Source organism: Xiphophorus couchianus, chromosome 3 (assembly GCF_001444195.1).
Source record: "Xiphophorus couchianus chromosome 3, X_couchianus-1.0, whole genome shotgun sequence".
Classification (NCBI taxonomy): domain Eukaryota; kingdom Metazoa; phylum Chordata; class Actinopteri; order Cyprinodontiformes; family Poeciliidae; genus Xiphophorus; species Xiphophorus couchianus.
The window spans coordinates 22,150,685-22,164,955 of record NC_040230.1 but is presented as its reverse complement, the minus strand read 5'-3'; the positions used below and the strand labels follow the sequence as shown (position 1 = coordinate 22,164,955).

Genomic DNA, 14,271 nt, shown 5'->3' with positions numbered 1-14,271 from the left:
GTGCAAACAGAAAACATATTTTTTAAAATAAAAATGTCACAGACCAATGGCATTGTATTTCCAAAGCTTTGCATGATTTTGGAAGATCCCAATCAGTCAGCGCACTGTGCCTCACACTGTCAGCCTCAGCCTAAAGCAATAGCAGGATATATTAAACACACACTGCTGATTAAAATCTCAAGAGACAAAAATCAGAGTAGGCAAATGACTCAAAACTGCATTTAAAGTCAAGTATGCTGCTCATCAGTTGATTAAAAAATGAAGACCATGGGAAAAAAAAATATCTGTGCATTAACTGAATGTGTGCATATAATTTATGTACTTCAAAGCAAAACAAGATAGCATGGGGGTTTAATGTGTTCAGCGTGCGCCACACTGAACAAATACAGTGAATTGCAGGAATTCAAAATTAAAGAGACAAAGAGAGAGTTGGAACATGTTTATTTTTTTTTACAAACTTAAAATACAATTGTCAAAATCAACTGGTAAAAGCAGAGTATTAAACTACGCAGTACAAAACAACAGTCTAGCCCCTGGGACGAAGATAAAAACAGACAAAAACTTCAACCCATTATGAGGGCAAGGTGACAACACCCTGCAGTGTTTAAAACATAAGCCAAAGAAATACAACTAAAGAGCTCACATTTCTCTCCTGAGTTTTTCTCCACATTGCATCTATCCACTTAGAGATTCAAAGTTTATACTCCCTGTAGGAATACATTCAGTCCCACTTTCAGCTAAACAGGATGACATCAGACCTCATGTTATGGCACACAACTGTTGATGTTATTTCATTTTAAATGCAAAAGGTCAGACAGTCATTAATTATTGCCTAATTGCTTTCAGACCATAGAAATATGTCATGCATTGCTGTGCCATATTTAAGACATATCAAAGGTCGCAAGACAATTTAAATAATATGCCAACAAAGCTACCATTGAAGATTTAACTTAATTGTTTATGTTAAACACAAGTTAGGATATAATGAAAGGCTAAAAGTTGTTGTTTGGTCAGTATGTGACAAAACACATGAAAGTTTACAGCTTTAGGTATTGTGAAAGAGTGTGTATAGAGCTTAATAATACAGTCTTTCAGCAATGCTGTATTGTAAAGCAAATAAATAAAACAAACAATACTGTACACATGAAACACAATTCTGTCCTGAATCCTAAGGATATCACTGTTTCTGTGAAATCAAAGTGACAACTTGTAGCACCACTAAGTATGAAGGCCAGTTCACACAGATAGGTCTTCTTTCAAAATAGCTCTCTAATGTATGACGTTTGGTTTTTCAAAGGTACTTGACTCCAGAAATTCTAACTTTTCGCAGGATATTTTTATGTCAGTATTTGGCTACATTTTTAATTGTAAATGCATCCTTAAAGCATCCTTTTTTCTCATAACATCTTGTGTATTTTGCAAGTCAATAAAGGAAGACGCCATAACACTTGTTGATGCCTTGCAGTGTTTAAAACCTCGTCTTGTTGCTTTTTGTCCAGGGGATTGTGAATCTTCTAGGTAGAAACCATCTCTCCTATTAGCTTGCATCTTAATATTTCCTTCTCAGAATTCTGTTCTCCAATGCATCCCAATCTTTGCGTCAGAATCGGACATCATTCAGATGTCTGGCATCACAAAGAGAACCAAAGCCACAACATCTCCTTTGCGTGTTTAAACCTTTTTCAGTGCTTGCCACATGCTTATGACAAAAACATATCTTTTCATGCATGGGCATCAATATAGTCCGTTGACTATTCAGCTACATATGTACCACCGATAATTGCTTTGAATGGTTATAGGTTGGAATTTGAACAGGAGTGGCAGCATTGCTTGCCATAGAACTTGTGGTTGCAGACTCCATGTTGAGGCACAAGATAGCACCAGTTGAAGTAATCCCTACAAGCCACATCTGTGGAAAACACAAAAATAGAAAACAAATTGTTCAATGTTTCTGTCACATTTTAGGAAAGGTTAATAAATTAGGGCTTTAGTACCTTTCTTCTCTGGTTGTGGGCAGAAGTTTGTGTTGCAGGCTTGAGACAATGAGGGTCGAAGATGGAGGACACAGCCAATAGCAGGCTTTCCCTGGATCTGACACTGCACAGTCCTGACTTGCACCCCTCCTCCACATGTTACTGAGCACTGTGCAAGAAAAGAAGTCCCTTAAAATGAACAAAACAAGGTAGACAATTGCACCAAGTACAAGGCCTTTACTGTCTTGTCTCTTGTTAATCATCAACTGCTCATTTGCAAAACACATTTATATTAGAGATTTACTAAATTGGATTCTCATTAAATCAGCCCTGATTAATGACCAACTGATCATAAGATTTCAAAGAAATTCAGATCTTTTTCAAATCAGTGAACACCAATATGCCAACAATGTCAAGTCCTGCTCTTCAGAGTGGGCTTTATTACTGACTGAAGGAGACTTGGGGTTAGCTATTTTAAGACAATGATCCATATAAGCAAATCAAAATTTGGATACCAAACTTTGATCAGTCCATTTCTAATCTTTATGTCATCTTACATGAGACCAAGGAGACGAGTCCCACTCTGGTGATGGTGCAGCTTGAGGGAGAGGCTGAGGTGGGTAGAGGTGATGAGGCGTCCTCCATCGGTAGAGTGGTGGAGTAGTGCGGGTAGGACACTCAGCCAGGATGCAGGGCCTTTGAAGTTCCACTTTGGGCTTGGGGACATGGTGGCACTTTTTGGCAGTAAGTTCTCTGTACTTTCCTGCAGTGTTCTTTGTTATGAAAAGTGACATGTAAGTAGGGTCATTTTCAATAATGTTCATGGCGAGTGAACTTAAACACGGCAGTGGCAATTTTGTTGCTCACTAAACTAAACACATACAATACACACCTTCTCAGCACACTTGATGAAGCGTGCCTGATAACCCCGGCCACATGTTGCTGAACACTGAACAGCCACAACAAATCACAGAGAGAAGCAACAGACCACATCAGCACAAAATTAACAAAGTTTGTGAATAAACACAACAATCTAAAGAATGTTCTAAAAATCATTGCCATTGTACTGTTGCCTTACCTCTTGCCATGTGGAGACAAACCACTGGGTCTTACGTTGTTTCTGACAGCGTTTGATGAAGCAGGATTCTTGAGTGGCAGGTTTCTGCAGGCCTGCACACTCGCTGTCAGGTAGCGTGTGAGTCTGAGCACCTGGGTTGCTGCTCGTACACAGCACGCTCCTCTTCTTCAGGCCGTGGCCACACTTGGGTGAGCACTGCCAAACGCAAAGCAGCATGAACATGCTATGTGTGCTATTTAAGATCAAGTGGCAATAAATAGAAAACTTAATCAGATATAGATTTTATCCGTGACCAAAAGATAGGAGTTCTTCTGAGCTTGTCATCATCACAAATGTAAGATAGTAGGTTCATCAAACAACAGCCATGTTATTTTTATTAGTGCAGTACTACTCCTTAGTACTGCGCAGGAGTACGGAGTGCAGACATTATATTCCTTAAATGTGGACTAAAGCTTTATGCTACAAGAAAATTTCTTTATATTCACAGACATCTGTCAAAAAAAAAAAAAAAGTCTTTCTCAGTGAATGTTATATTTTACATACTCACCTGAGACCATGGCCCAGCGCTCCAGACTGGTGGGCAGCTGTGTGTGTTGCAGGTTTGCCTCGTTGCCGGGGCTGAATGTGGACACTGAGAATCTGCCAGGGTCTCTGCATTGGTTTGACTGGTTTTCTGGACACACTGAACCTGCCGTGTCTGCTCCCCTCCTCCGCAGCTCTGGCTGCATGCCCCCCACTTCCCTGCAGACCAGCTGGAACAACACAACACAAGTACACTGAGTAAACATGCGCAGCTCCTCAATCACTTACTCAAGACAAGCTTGAAGGACTTCATGAATGAGAGCATGATCACTGTACAACAGCAGTTGGTGAAGACCACCTGGGGTGCTTCAATTACTTATTTTCCATTTTGAGAGAGTAATTCAAAGGAAGGGTGACTGTAAATCTTATATGTGGTGCTTTATGCTTCTTGAAAAGCATATTTAGTACTTTAATAGTTTATAGACATGTACAAGTCCAGATTTAACTCCAGAGGGTGTAAAGAAATATAGCACTGTATGTGAAAACAGCATCCGAAATCCTAATTCAAAAACTTTTACCCCCTGCTTGCCCAAAGCCAGCCTACGCTACCGCTAAAACATCAGGAAATATTGCTGTTGTTATAACCTCCATTTGTGCTGAGCACTTTTAAGCAAATGTACATAAGACTGAAACACATTTTCTGGCTTAAAATAAACTGTTTATTTAGCTCCCTTCAGTCTACTGTTCCTCAGTCTCCAACATTGCAGTTCATGCTTGAGTCGGAAGAAATAAATTGCACAATCCCCAAGTGCTCTCTCAAAGTTTTTTGCACCTCCTGCTGACCCCATGCATGGTTCAAGCAGCTCAATCTCTGACCTCATCCGAATGTACCCGTACTGTTTCAAACCTATCACGCATGTTTACCATGTATTTGACAGACTGTTGAAATACCTGGTCAAGCATGCAGGCATAAAACAAGCATGTAAATTCAGTAATTTGTAATGTTTATCAGGTTGCAATCAGGCTTTTGTGGAGGTTAAATGATATCAAGAATTTGATTTGATTTTGTTAAAACTTCTTTTGAACTGGCTGCACTAAGATCTTTTTCTATATATATTATGTCCTTTACTAACTGGCCACTTGTACCCCTTTTGGCCTTCAGAATTGCATTGATGGCAAATATTCCACAAGGCATAGGAAATATTCCTGAGAGTCCATGTTGATGTGAGACCATCATGCATTTATCACTGTACTAACTCCCAAAGGTGCTCCATTGGATAGAGGTCTGGTGACTGTAGAGGGGTTTGGAGTACACTGTTCATGTTCAAGAAACCAATCTGAGACAGTTTGACCTTTGTGGTACATTAAGAAACTGGGAACACTGGTTATCAAATGATGGATATGGTTAGCAACAACGCTCAGATTGACTGAGATGCATAACCGATGTCCAATTGCTTCAACTGAGCATAAAATTTTCCAAGAGGCAAAAAGCATTAGGTTGCTACCATGTGATTGGCTGGGTTATAGTTTCCGTTTACCATTTGAACAGGTGTACCTAATAAATCGGGCAGTGAGCGTATATTGTAAGTTCTCTCACAACACTGAGACAACTTTTTGCAAATCAATTTAAATTATGGCTGCCTTTCAAAAGGAATGCCATTCATTTCAAAACATTTAAAATACCGTGGCACATGCAAGTTCTGGAACTGGAGTGAAAATCATGAAATTGAAGCTGAAGTATTGTCATTGGAATACGTACAGCGAATAAAGCAATAAAATTACTTTAAATGCAGAACATTTCATTTGAATTACTTAAGTGTTTGTAACTTTTTTTTAAGTTAATAAAAATTAAACTATTTAATTGATAATTAGCTGGTGACCTAAAAGTTCAAACATACCAGAATATTGAAACCTAATCACAGAACTTAAATATTAATTGAAGTAATTTTTCTTATTTTAGTCTCAGCAGCAGTCTGTAAGCATGATCTAACCATGAGTAAGGGTCAAACTCTCCACACAGAACCACAAGGTTCAGATGTCCAGTCGAGAGCGTGTCAGGTGCCTCTGAGGAGACGGACCGTAGTGGCATTAATAAGTGCTAACAAGTGTTTATAGCTCTCCTGCTGTGTGTGTGTGTGTGGGGGTGGTTGGGGGTATGTGTTTGTCAACGAGGCTCAACTTTCACGAGTGGATATCAGTGGGGTTTTTTTTTACCTGTGGTAGTCCAAATGCACAAGCACACTAAGAAATAGTATGATATCATATCATAATTATAAGTGGACATCGAGAACCATTCCCCATGATGTAATGCACATTATGTACAAATCACTGGGAGCAGACAGCAAAATTAAATAGCTACAACGTCTCAAAATAGCATTACATGTAGAGATGACCACAGCTGGCTTGCTTTACCCAGCATGTTATGGCCAGCACAACATGTGTTTAATCTTTGCTCACAGTTCATCCAGGAAGGGGTCCAATGAATAAGAAAAAAATATATATCACATCGCAAAAGCTGTCCAAGTGTTGGCTGCTCAAAATGAAAGTTATCCACTTTTACAAAAACAATTGAAATTTAATTGCCTTGCAATGCATCTTTTCTACTTAAACTTTTTCGGTTGGGCCAATGTGACGCCATAAACTCGCAATGCGGGGAGTTTCTAAAAAATGTAACAAAAAAAACTCTGAAACGTGTGACATGCTCAGTCAGTGGAACTGTATTCAGTTCATGGGAAAATGCATGGACTTAAATATCAGGTAATGCTGAAACAAAAAAAAAAAAACTGCTCAAGGCAGTAAATAACTTAAAAACACAAGGGAATTTTACTTTCTATCATGACAGCAACCGCAAACATACCACCAGAGCCACAATGGAATGATTTAGAGCAGACAAAGCATGTTTATACAACTGAAAAGGGATTAACTTGAGAACTGTTGTTCACAGATGCTCTACATCCAATCTGACTAAGCTTGAGTTATTTCCTAAAAAGGGGAAAAAAACATTTTGCCTTCAGATGTGCAAAGTTGGTAGAGACATACTTGAAAAGACTTGCAGCTGTAATTATTGTTCTACAAAATGCTGAGTCAGGAGGGCTGATATGGATTTGTAATTATTTTTTCTTTTCTGTCACAGTTACCAATTAATTTTTGTGCCATTTAATTACATAAAATCCCAAAGAAAATATAAAGGATTATGTGATTGTAGCGTGACAAATCCTGAAAAAGTTCAAGGGCTATAAATACTTTCGCAAGGTCTTGTCAACAACAGTTCAACAACTGAGGATAAAATATTTATCCTGATTCAGGAGGACTCTTACAGTATTATGTTACAGTAGTACATGAAATGAGTACAAAATATTAGAGTTGAGTAATTGACATATATAGAATTACAATACATCTCTTTTACTAGAGCAGAAGTTATGTCCTCATATGTGAACTTTGGCTTATAGTATTCATTATTGAATCTTCACTTTGATTTTATTTTTGGCAAATTTTATAACAATAGTTATAGAATATGGGTGTCATTAAAATAATGGTCTAACCAATCAAAAAAAAACAAACAAAAAAAACATTTCTGAATGCAAAAAGTAATTAACCAATAATTAATTGTCTGTAATTGTCTTAACAATCCCTGGTTTTACTACTGTTTACATTCACACAAATACTATATAAATAGAGATGCATGTGCAAGCACACCTAAGTAGCAAATGGCGGAGATAATGAAGCAGAAATAGCCCAAGAGATGACTGTAAACAGTTGTGGGATTACTTTACAGGCACTATCACTGCTTCCCAAAGCCAGTGTAAACACACCGATCCATTAGTGAGTAAATCCTGATCGGAGCTGTGAACGTCTAATGGCGGGGATGTGCCTAAAGAGAAAGTACATGGCAGAAAGGGAAATAAAGTGGAAAGAAATGTGAGAGAGGAACATCCACATCTAAGATAAACACCAGTAAAAAGGCGAGAAGGGGTGTTGGTAGATGTAGGTGGGGGATGTGAAGCTGTACATAGTTACGAGTGACTAAAACAATCCAGACAGTGGGACAAGCCCAGCAGCCGAATGTCAAAAAACCACAACACCACTAGGAGATTAAAAGTGTAGCAACATGATCACGACTAAAACTGAATGACAGTTATCCTTGGCTGAGCGCCAGCTGGTATAAGTCTGTGTGCGCAGCTGGACAAGGCTGGACAGGTCATAAAGGGAAAAGACAACATCAAAGGGCCCAGGCCATTAGACTTATGTTTACAGCCGAGCCTCAAACGACCAAGATAATGGACACAGCAGCGGGGGTCGAACAGCAGATTGTGTGTGTGAATGACACAGTCTGAAGGTGGTTAAGTTCCTCATACTGATCTTTGAAAGTTTCTCTGTGGGAGAATTACAAACTTAATGCTTGCATTTTCTTTTCCAAACACATTTAGTTTCAGTGCTTCACAGTGATTCATTTACAAGTAAGAGCCTAATTCAATGTTCCACTTTCACTGTGGCATTGTAATATAATCCAGTATATGAACTTGTTCCGTGTGCACACAACATTCTTATGCATTAACATGTCAGTTTGCATTATCTGATCTACTCAAGATCGTAATCTAACAACATAGTTAAAATAATTAAGTCTGTTTTTATAGAGTTCTTTTAAGGATGTAATATATGAGCAGCTTAAGCTTAGATAACACCAAACTAAATAGCAAGTATTTATTTTTAAAGAAAATCTACAAAATATAATTCAATATACCTACATAGGTAAAAGGAACAGACAGATAAATCATTTAGAGTACAGCAAACTAATTACGATGTTCAAAAAACGCACTCATTGCATCTTATTCCAGGCTAATAGCAAGTAAATATAGCTCATCTTGCTGTATGGAAAGCCTTTTATCCTGCAACAAGGATAAAGTGTTTCTTGACATTGGAAAAATCTTCAGTAATAGAAATCTCCCAAATACAGTCCTGCAGTTAATTATGTAGACAGCAGAAAGTAGTAGCCACCCTCGCAGATCATTTTACAAGCATTTTCACCCACAGTGCCTGACAACGCTGACGTTTGTCATCTTGCTGGAAATCATCTGTACAGTTGGCACATGCGGGTTGTGCTTAAAGCATCAGTTTTTCCCCCCCCTTGAATTAGCAATGAAAACAAGCTGGTCATGACTACATGACATACAGCATATTACTACACATGATGCAGTTAACCACAAACCTGCCACCTTTGCTTAGTGTCTGACAAAGCTCCGGAGAACACGTGCCACAGTTCTGAGTAACCAATATAGTGAAATCAATAATTCATAGGTCATTTGTCGCAGACAGTGACAGAACTCTGTGGCTACGCTTCACTTTCCTAGGATACCTTTTCCAAAATGGAGATATACAACACTAAGGACGATGGAAATATCCAGCCAGTCTCACTGCTATGCAGAGGGGAAAAAAATCCCCTTTGAACAGCTGTTTGTTACTATAAAACATGCTATAAAGTCTAATATAACAAGATTCCATGATTTCATGGGTAATTACATAATATCGGTATGCAAAATAATACCGCACATATTACTGCAAAAAAAAAAAAAAGCTTTCTACACCAGGTAGTGGAGCTACTGGTGTATTGAGGAAAATGATTTCTCTATTGGAATGCCTTTTAAAAGGAAAATGTCTCTGTGTATGACAATTCATACACAGAGACAAAAAAATTGCTGTGGTTGCAGTCTGCTCTGAATTGGAAGCGGGGTGCTGTTAAAATATGACAGAAGAGAGACAGATGAGGGAATCAGAGTAACTGAACACCACTGCCATTTCTTCACAATGTTGCTCTCTTTCCACTTGTATGTGCTTATGTGTCAGAAAGGAATTTTGACTTTGGGAGCAGCAACAGCAGCAGAGTCACACATTATGAATCTGTTGCATTACACAGGCATCCAAGCACAGACCAAACTGTTGTATTTCTGGCACTTGTTTTAATTTTGTGGTCATGTATGTCTTCTTGCATCATTTAACGCATCACACAGTTCAAATGCTTTTCCCATTTTACTTCATTAAGGGCATCAACACAGAAAACAAGACATGATGGATTATGAACGAGTCACACTCTTCCACCAGCTAAGATGCACCAAAGCCTTTTCGTACCTGGTGCTTGGCTTTTTTAGAAATGGGAAAGATTTTCACACCACTTAGACTTTCTCCATGATACAATCACATGATTCAATGTATTTTATAAAACGCATATTATGGACAAGCACAAAGCAGAGCCTAATTGTGAAGTGGAAGAATAATAATACATGGCTTTATGATTTGTTTCCCAACTAATTCTAAATCTAATTAAATCTGAAAAGTGTGGCGTGCATTTCTACTGAAACTTCTTTACTCCAACATCACTAAATAAAGTGCAGCCCAACCAATTTGCTTCAAAAGTCAATTAGTGAGCAAATAGAGTTCAACAAGTGAGGAAGTTAATTTCACAAAAAAAATCCAACCTCTCTGTGAAAGCTTCCGAGTTATCTATTTATTTTTTTATTTTATTTTTTTTTAGAGAAAATTAGTCGACAACATCCTGAAGACCAAGGAACATAGCAGTCAGATCGGAGATGAAGTTGAGGAGACGTTTAAAGCAGGTTCAGATTACAAAGCTTTAGACACCAGAACTGAAAGAGCAAAGATCACTCTTCACTGAAATGGCACTACTGTAGATGGCACTCACTAAAATGAGAATCTGAGCAAGGAGAGCAAAGGACCGGGCAAGGGTAGTAAGGAAGGACAATCTAAACGACAACTATTAGTAATTCACTCCACAAATCTGGCTATTTTAGAGAGTACCAAGAAGAAAGCAATTTTTAAAAGACATAGGCAATACCTATGCAAAAAATGCACATCATAATACAGGTATTTATGTGCAAATAATAAGATAGAGCACGGCATACCTTTCCTTTCACTTCACAATCATGCCCCATGTTGGGTTAATCTGTCTTTTGAAATCATAAGATATACACCCAAGACTTTGGTTGCAATGTAATAAAATCTCAGAGTTGTGAATACTTTTAAGAGATGCTGTATCTCGGGATACAGCACAGTTTTAAAAGCAGGAAGATGTACTTTTTCTGGACATGCTGCTCTGACTCGAAATTACGTCAGCATCTCAACTTGAATCCCTCTCTTCTAGTAAATCAAGACAAAACTTGTCACGATTGTCCCTTTCATTTCAATGAAGCTGACTGACGTTTCATACCATTTCTAAGAAATGTACATGGGGATATTTAGAAAAGAGACATGTAGGAACTATAGTTTCAACTGTCCAATGTTTTTTAGATAAATTCCCAGTCCATGAAGACTAGAATCTACATTGCATCTGTAACACACACTAAGTGGTGACTTCAGCAGAAAGTACACATTTGTCCAGCAAAGAGGTTTTCAGCTGGAATCAGTCAACTGTGTGTTGAATTGTTTGGAATTGTGGTGCAAAACAATTCAACACTTCCTTGTAATAACAACAAAAAACAACAAAATTAATATAATGTGGAATAGATGTCCTACCAAATACAGACGATTGCAACAAAGCAAATTGCAGAGCTAACTTGTTTTAAACAAATCTTTGATATCAGCACAGCTTGTGGCTTTTGTTTATATGTGGAACCTCACTAGAAAGAGGCTCAAATTTTGCGGTTGGCCTTTCTGTCTAGAGTTTACTTTGGCATTTCTCTATACACTACAATTTCCCCAACACACCACTGCATGACATATATGCTAGATTGATTAGAAATTCAAAATGGACTGATTGAGTTAAGAGTGTTGCACATTTTATTGGACCCCTGACCTGTCCAGGGCAAACCCCACCTTTTATTCCGTAACAGCTAAGACAGGTTCCAGTCTCCTCCAGTCCAGGCCAAGATACAATGTGTATACTTTAGAAAATTAATGAATGATACATTATATGCCTAAGAGAGTTCACCATCACTCACCTTCCCCATATGTTGTACTGGTTAAGCTCTTACATGAGTTCCAAAGGTTCATGACATTGGGTCTGAGTCGTTTCTTGGGGATGCAGCACTCTGAGAGCAACAGCTGCTTTACAAATGACATTCTATATCTCAGCTGGTTCCTGCACAGATTTAACTGAGATGGTGCCAATAACCTGATATGAGTGTTATATACGCAATTTCCAACCTCAGTGCTCTGTATGAGGTAGTTTGGCTTTAAGAACAAAAAAGAAAGGATCATTACCAAAAAAAAAAAAAACATCTCAAATTTGCTTTCTGTTAAAGACCACTGTTTTCCCAAGTGCCTCTTTCATTTATATTTTCTGCCCTTTATGCTTCCCTTCTTGACACTGTCCAGAGTGGTGTAGACAAGGCAGGAACATTCTTCTTGTGTGTGCATGACTTCACTTGTGTCCTGTTTGTCACTGGGAGAACCACTCCCTATGATGTCCGCAACATCAGAACCCATTGACTGATCAACAGTCTTGTCCCTGATTATTAGGAGTGTATGTCCCGTGACCAACGCAATAGTTTATTTTGCCAAGATCTGACATAACCCCACCCTGAGACGTGAGTACTTCTTCCACCGTACTCTTGCTCTGTCAGGCATTGTTGTTCATCAAAGAAACTCAAACTGACACATACCAGTGACAGTTTACAACATAGAGGAACACCTGCTTCCCCACAGCCATTTCAACGGAAACCTCAACATGTCTGATCACCCGCGTTTAGAAGTGAATCAACATGTCCCATCAGATAAACTGGCTGTGAGCACATTTCTAAAAGAGCGAGGTCACAGAACGAGTGTTTCCAAAGGAGCTTGCAAACTAATGTGAATTTAGACAAATGAATCCTTAGTAGGTAGATTTTGAAAAGCTACAGAACCTCGTCATCACTGTTGAATGGTGAGATATTATGTTCACACGATAAGAAAATCTTATGAAAGTTTACTTTGCTACATCTATTCTGCACATATTTTTAACCAGAATGTAAGTTGCTCTAAAATACAGCGCAGAAAATGTCATTCTCACAGAACATGTGCTTCATTTGCCAGCTTCATCTGACAGCTTTCATTTGCCTTCATGAGATAGCTTGGGAAGACTGGAATTGCCCAATAAACATCTCTTTTGATATGCCATATCAAGAAACTACAAATGTGAAGGTGTTGCAGGCAAATAATACATAGCAGTCGAACAGAATGGGGGAGAAAGACTGTGAAAAGTACAAGAGGATAGAAAGGCTAAATGTGATACAATGAGGTGGGAGGCTCAAAAAGAAAAGTGTTGATGTCAGGGAAAAAAAACAATGACAACTTAATTACGGCTGAAGAATAATTAGATAGCTGTAGCAATCACGTAAATAGAGTAACTCAAAAGCTGTGAATTAAAAGGATGAATACACTACTAAAATTGCAACAGGACTAACAAAGCAAAAATTAAGATATAATGAATGAGTGTTCAATAAAAGGGGAACAGGCAAACCAAAAATCAATACCACTATTATTACAAAAACTTTTACAGGAAGTAGAATATGGATTAATTCAATCGATAATGTACATATAATACGTCTAATGTAAATAACAGTAAAATAGCAAAACCGATGCTGATAAAATACAAATGTTGACCTAAAATCCAATGACAACTCTTCAAAAGGATATTTCCCTGCCATCATGCTAATTTTGTACCTTCTTAACTTGGAAGACAAGTATAAACAAAACATAAGAAAAATCTAAAAGAATATGGCTGCCAGACTTTAAATTGAACCGCAAATGTAATGGTCAATCGTAAAATCTAGAGGGGTCACTGGATCTGTCTAAGTATATCAAAAAGATTAGAAAAATATCAACATGAATCATATAATGTTTTAGGCATGTTTTGACAGTCAGAAGAAGTTGGTTTAAACTTCATTTTTTCAACAAAGATTAAGTAATTGACAGTGTTTAGAAACTTTGTACGTTGAATATTAGCAAAGATGAATTAGTGTAATGATGTGGGATATCTTGATCGCATTATGCTATAATGTTTTGGAGGTGTTTTAATCTGTTATGTCCTGTTATTATCTAAGAATGTTTTATTCTTGAGCACTTATGATAGCTTTCCTTCTCCCAGGACAATTATCAGATTGTTATCAATGATGCAATTTTCCCATTTGTGACATAGTTACCACATATTATACTCTTCATTAGTGTATTCCCTGTGTTTCTTGAGTTAGTTTCTACCTCTTGTCTATTTGTTTCCATCCCTGAGATGGTGTCATGAAGACTCAGAGTACACTCCGAAATGGCATTTAGCCGTAATTATTTAATTTTGTGTCACCTAATGAATTTGTAGATGACAAACCCGAATGGTACCCTGGTTTTGACTTCATGACCAGAGGTAGGAATCTGGAGCAGTTATATCCCTAAAGATATATTATCTCTTCCTCCATCAATAAATAGCAGACAGTGATTTTGGATATTTTCACCTATCAGCTATAATATTAAAACGACTCATGCCTTTAGCTAATCTTCAGTAGTTCCACCTTTTGCCAACCAAACATTTCAAGGCTTCAATAACAACTTGTGGACAATTTTGCAGTGATTGGTACTCTGACTTTAGCAGCAGATAATTTTGAACATAAAATTATGTAATCTTTCCAGAAATGCCATCAGAATCCATCCGACTGTAATTGCAAAAGTTTGGAGGTTGAATGGTGTGTTCTTTGGTACCTTCCTGATCGATTTTGATTGGGA

The 14,271-nt window shown here is 37.9% G+C and overlaps 1 protein-coding gene across 1 annotated transcript in view; it reads right to left on the bottom strand.

Annotated features, from left to right (window-relative positions):
- Nucleotides 1–424: 424 nt before the first annotated feature.
- The window catches only part of adamts16 (ADAM metallopeptidase with thrombospondin type 1 motif, 16), a 48,381-nt gene continuing 34,534 nt past the window's right edge, over nt 425–14,271 (bottom strand). The window contains exons 19-24 of the mRNA XM_028007607.1: nt 3,599–3,803; nt 3,052–3,246; nt 2,866–2,922; nt 2,531–2,746; nt 1,995–2,142; nt 425–1,909 (exon numbers count right to left, since the gene is read on the bottom strand). Of these exons, the coding sequence (XP_027863408.1) occupies nt 1,794–1,909; nt 1,995–2,142; nt 2,531–2,746; nt 2,866–2,922; nt 3,052–3,246; nt 3,599–3,803 (937 nt within the window). The 3' untranslated portion in view covers nt 425–1,793. The remainder of the gene's footprint in view (nt 1,910–1,994; nt 2,143–2,530; nt 2,747–2,865; nt 2,923–3,051; nt 3,247–3,598; nt 3,804–14,271) is intronic.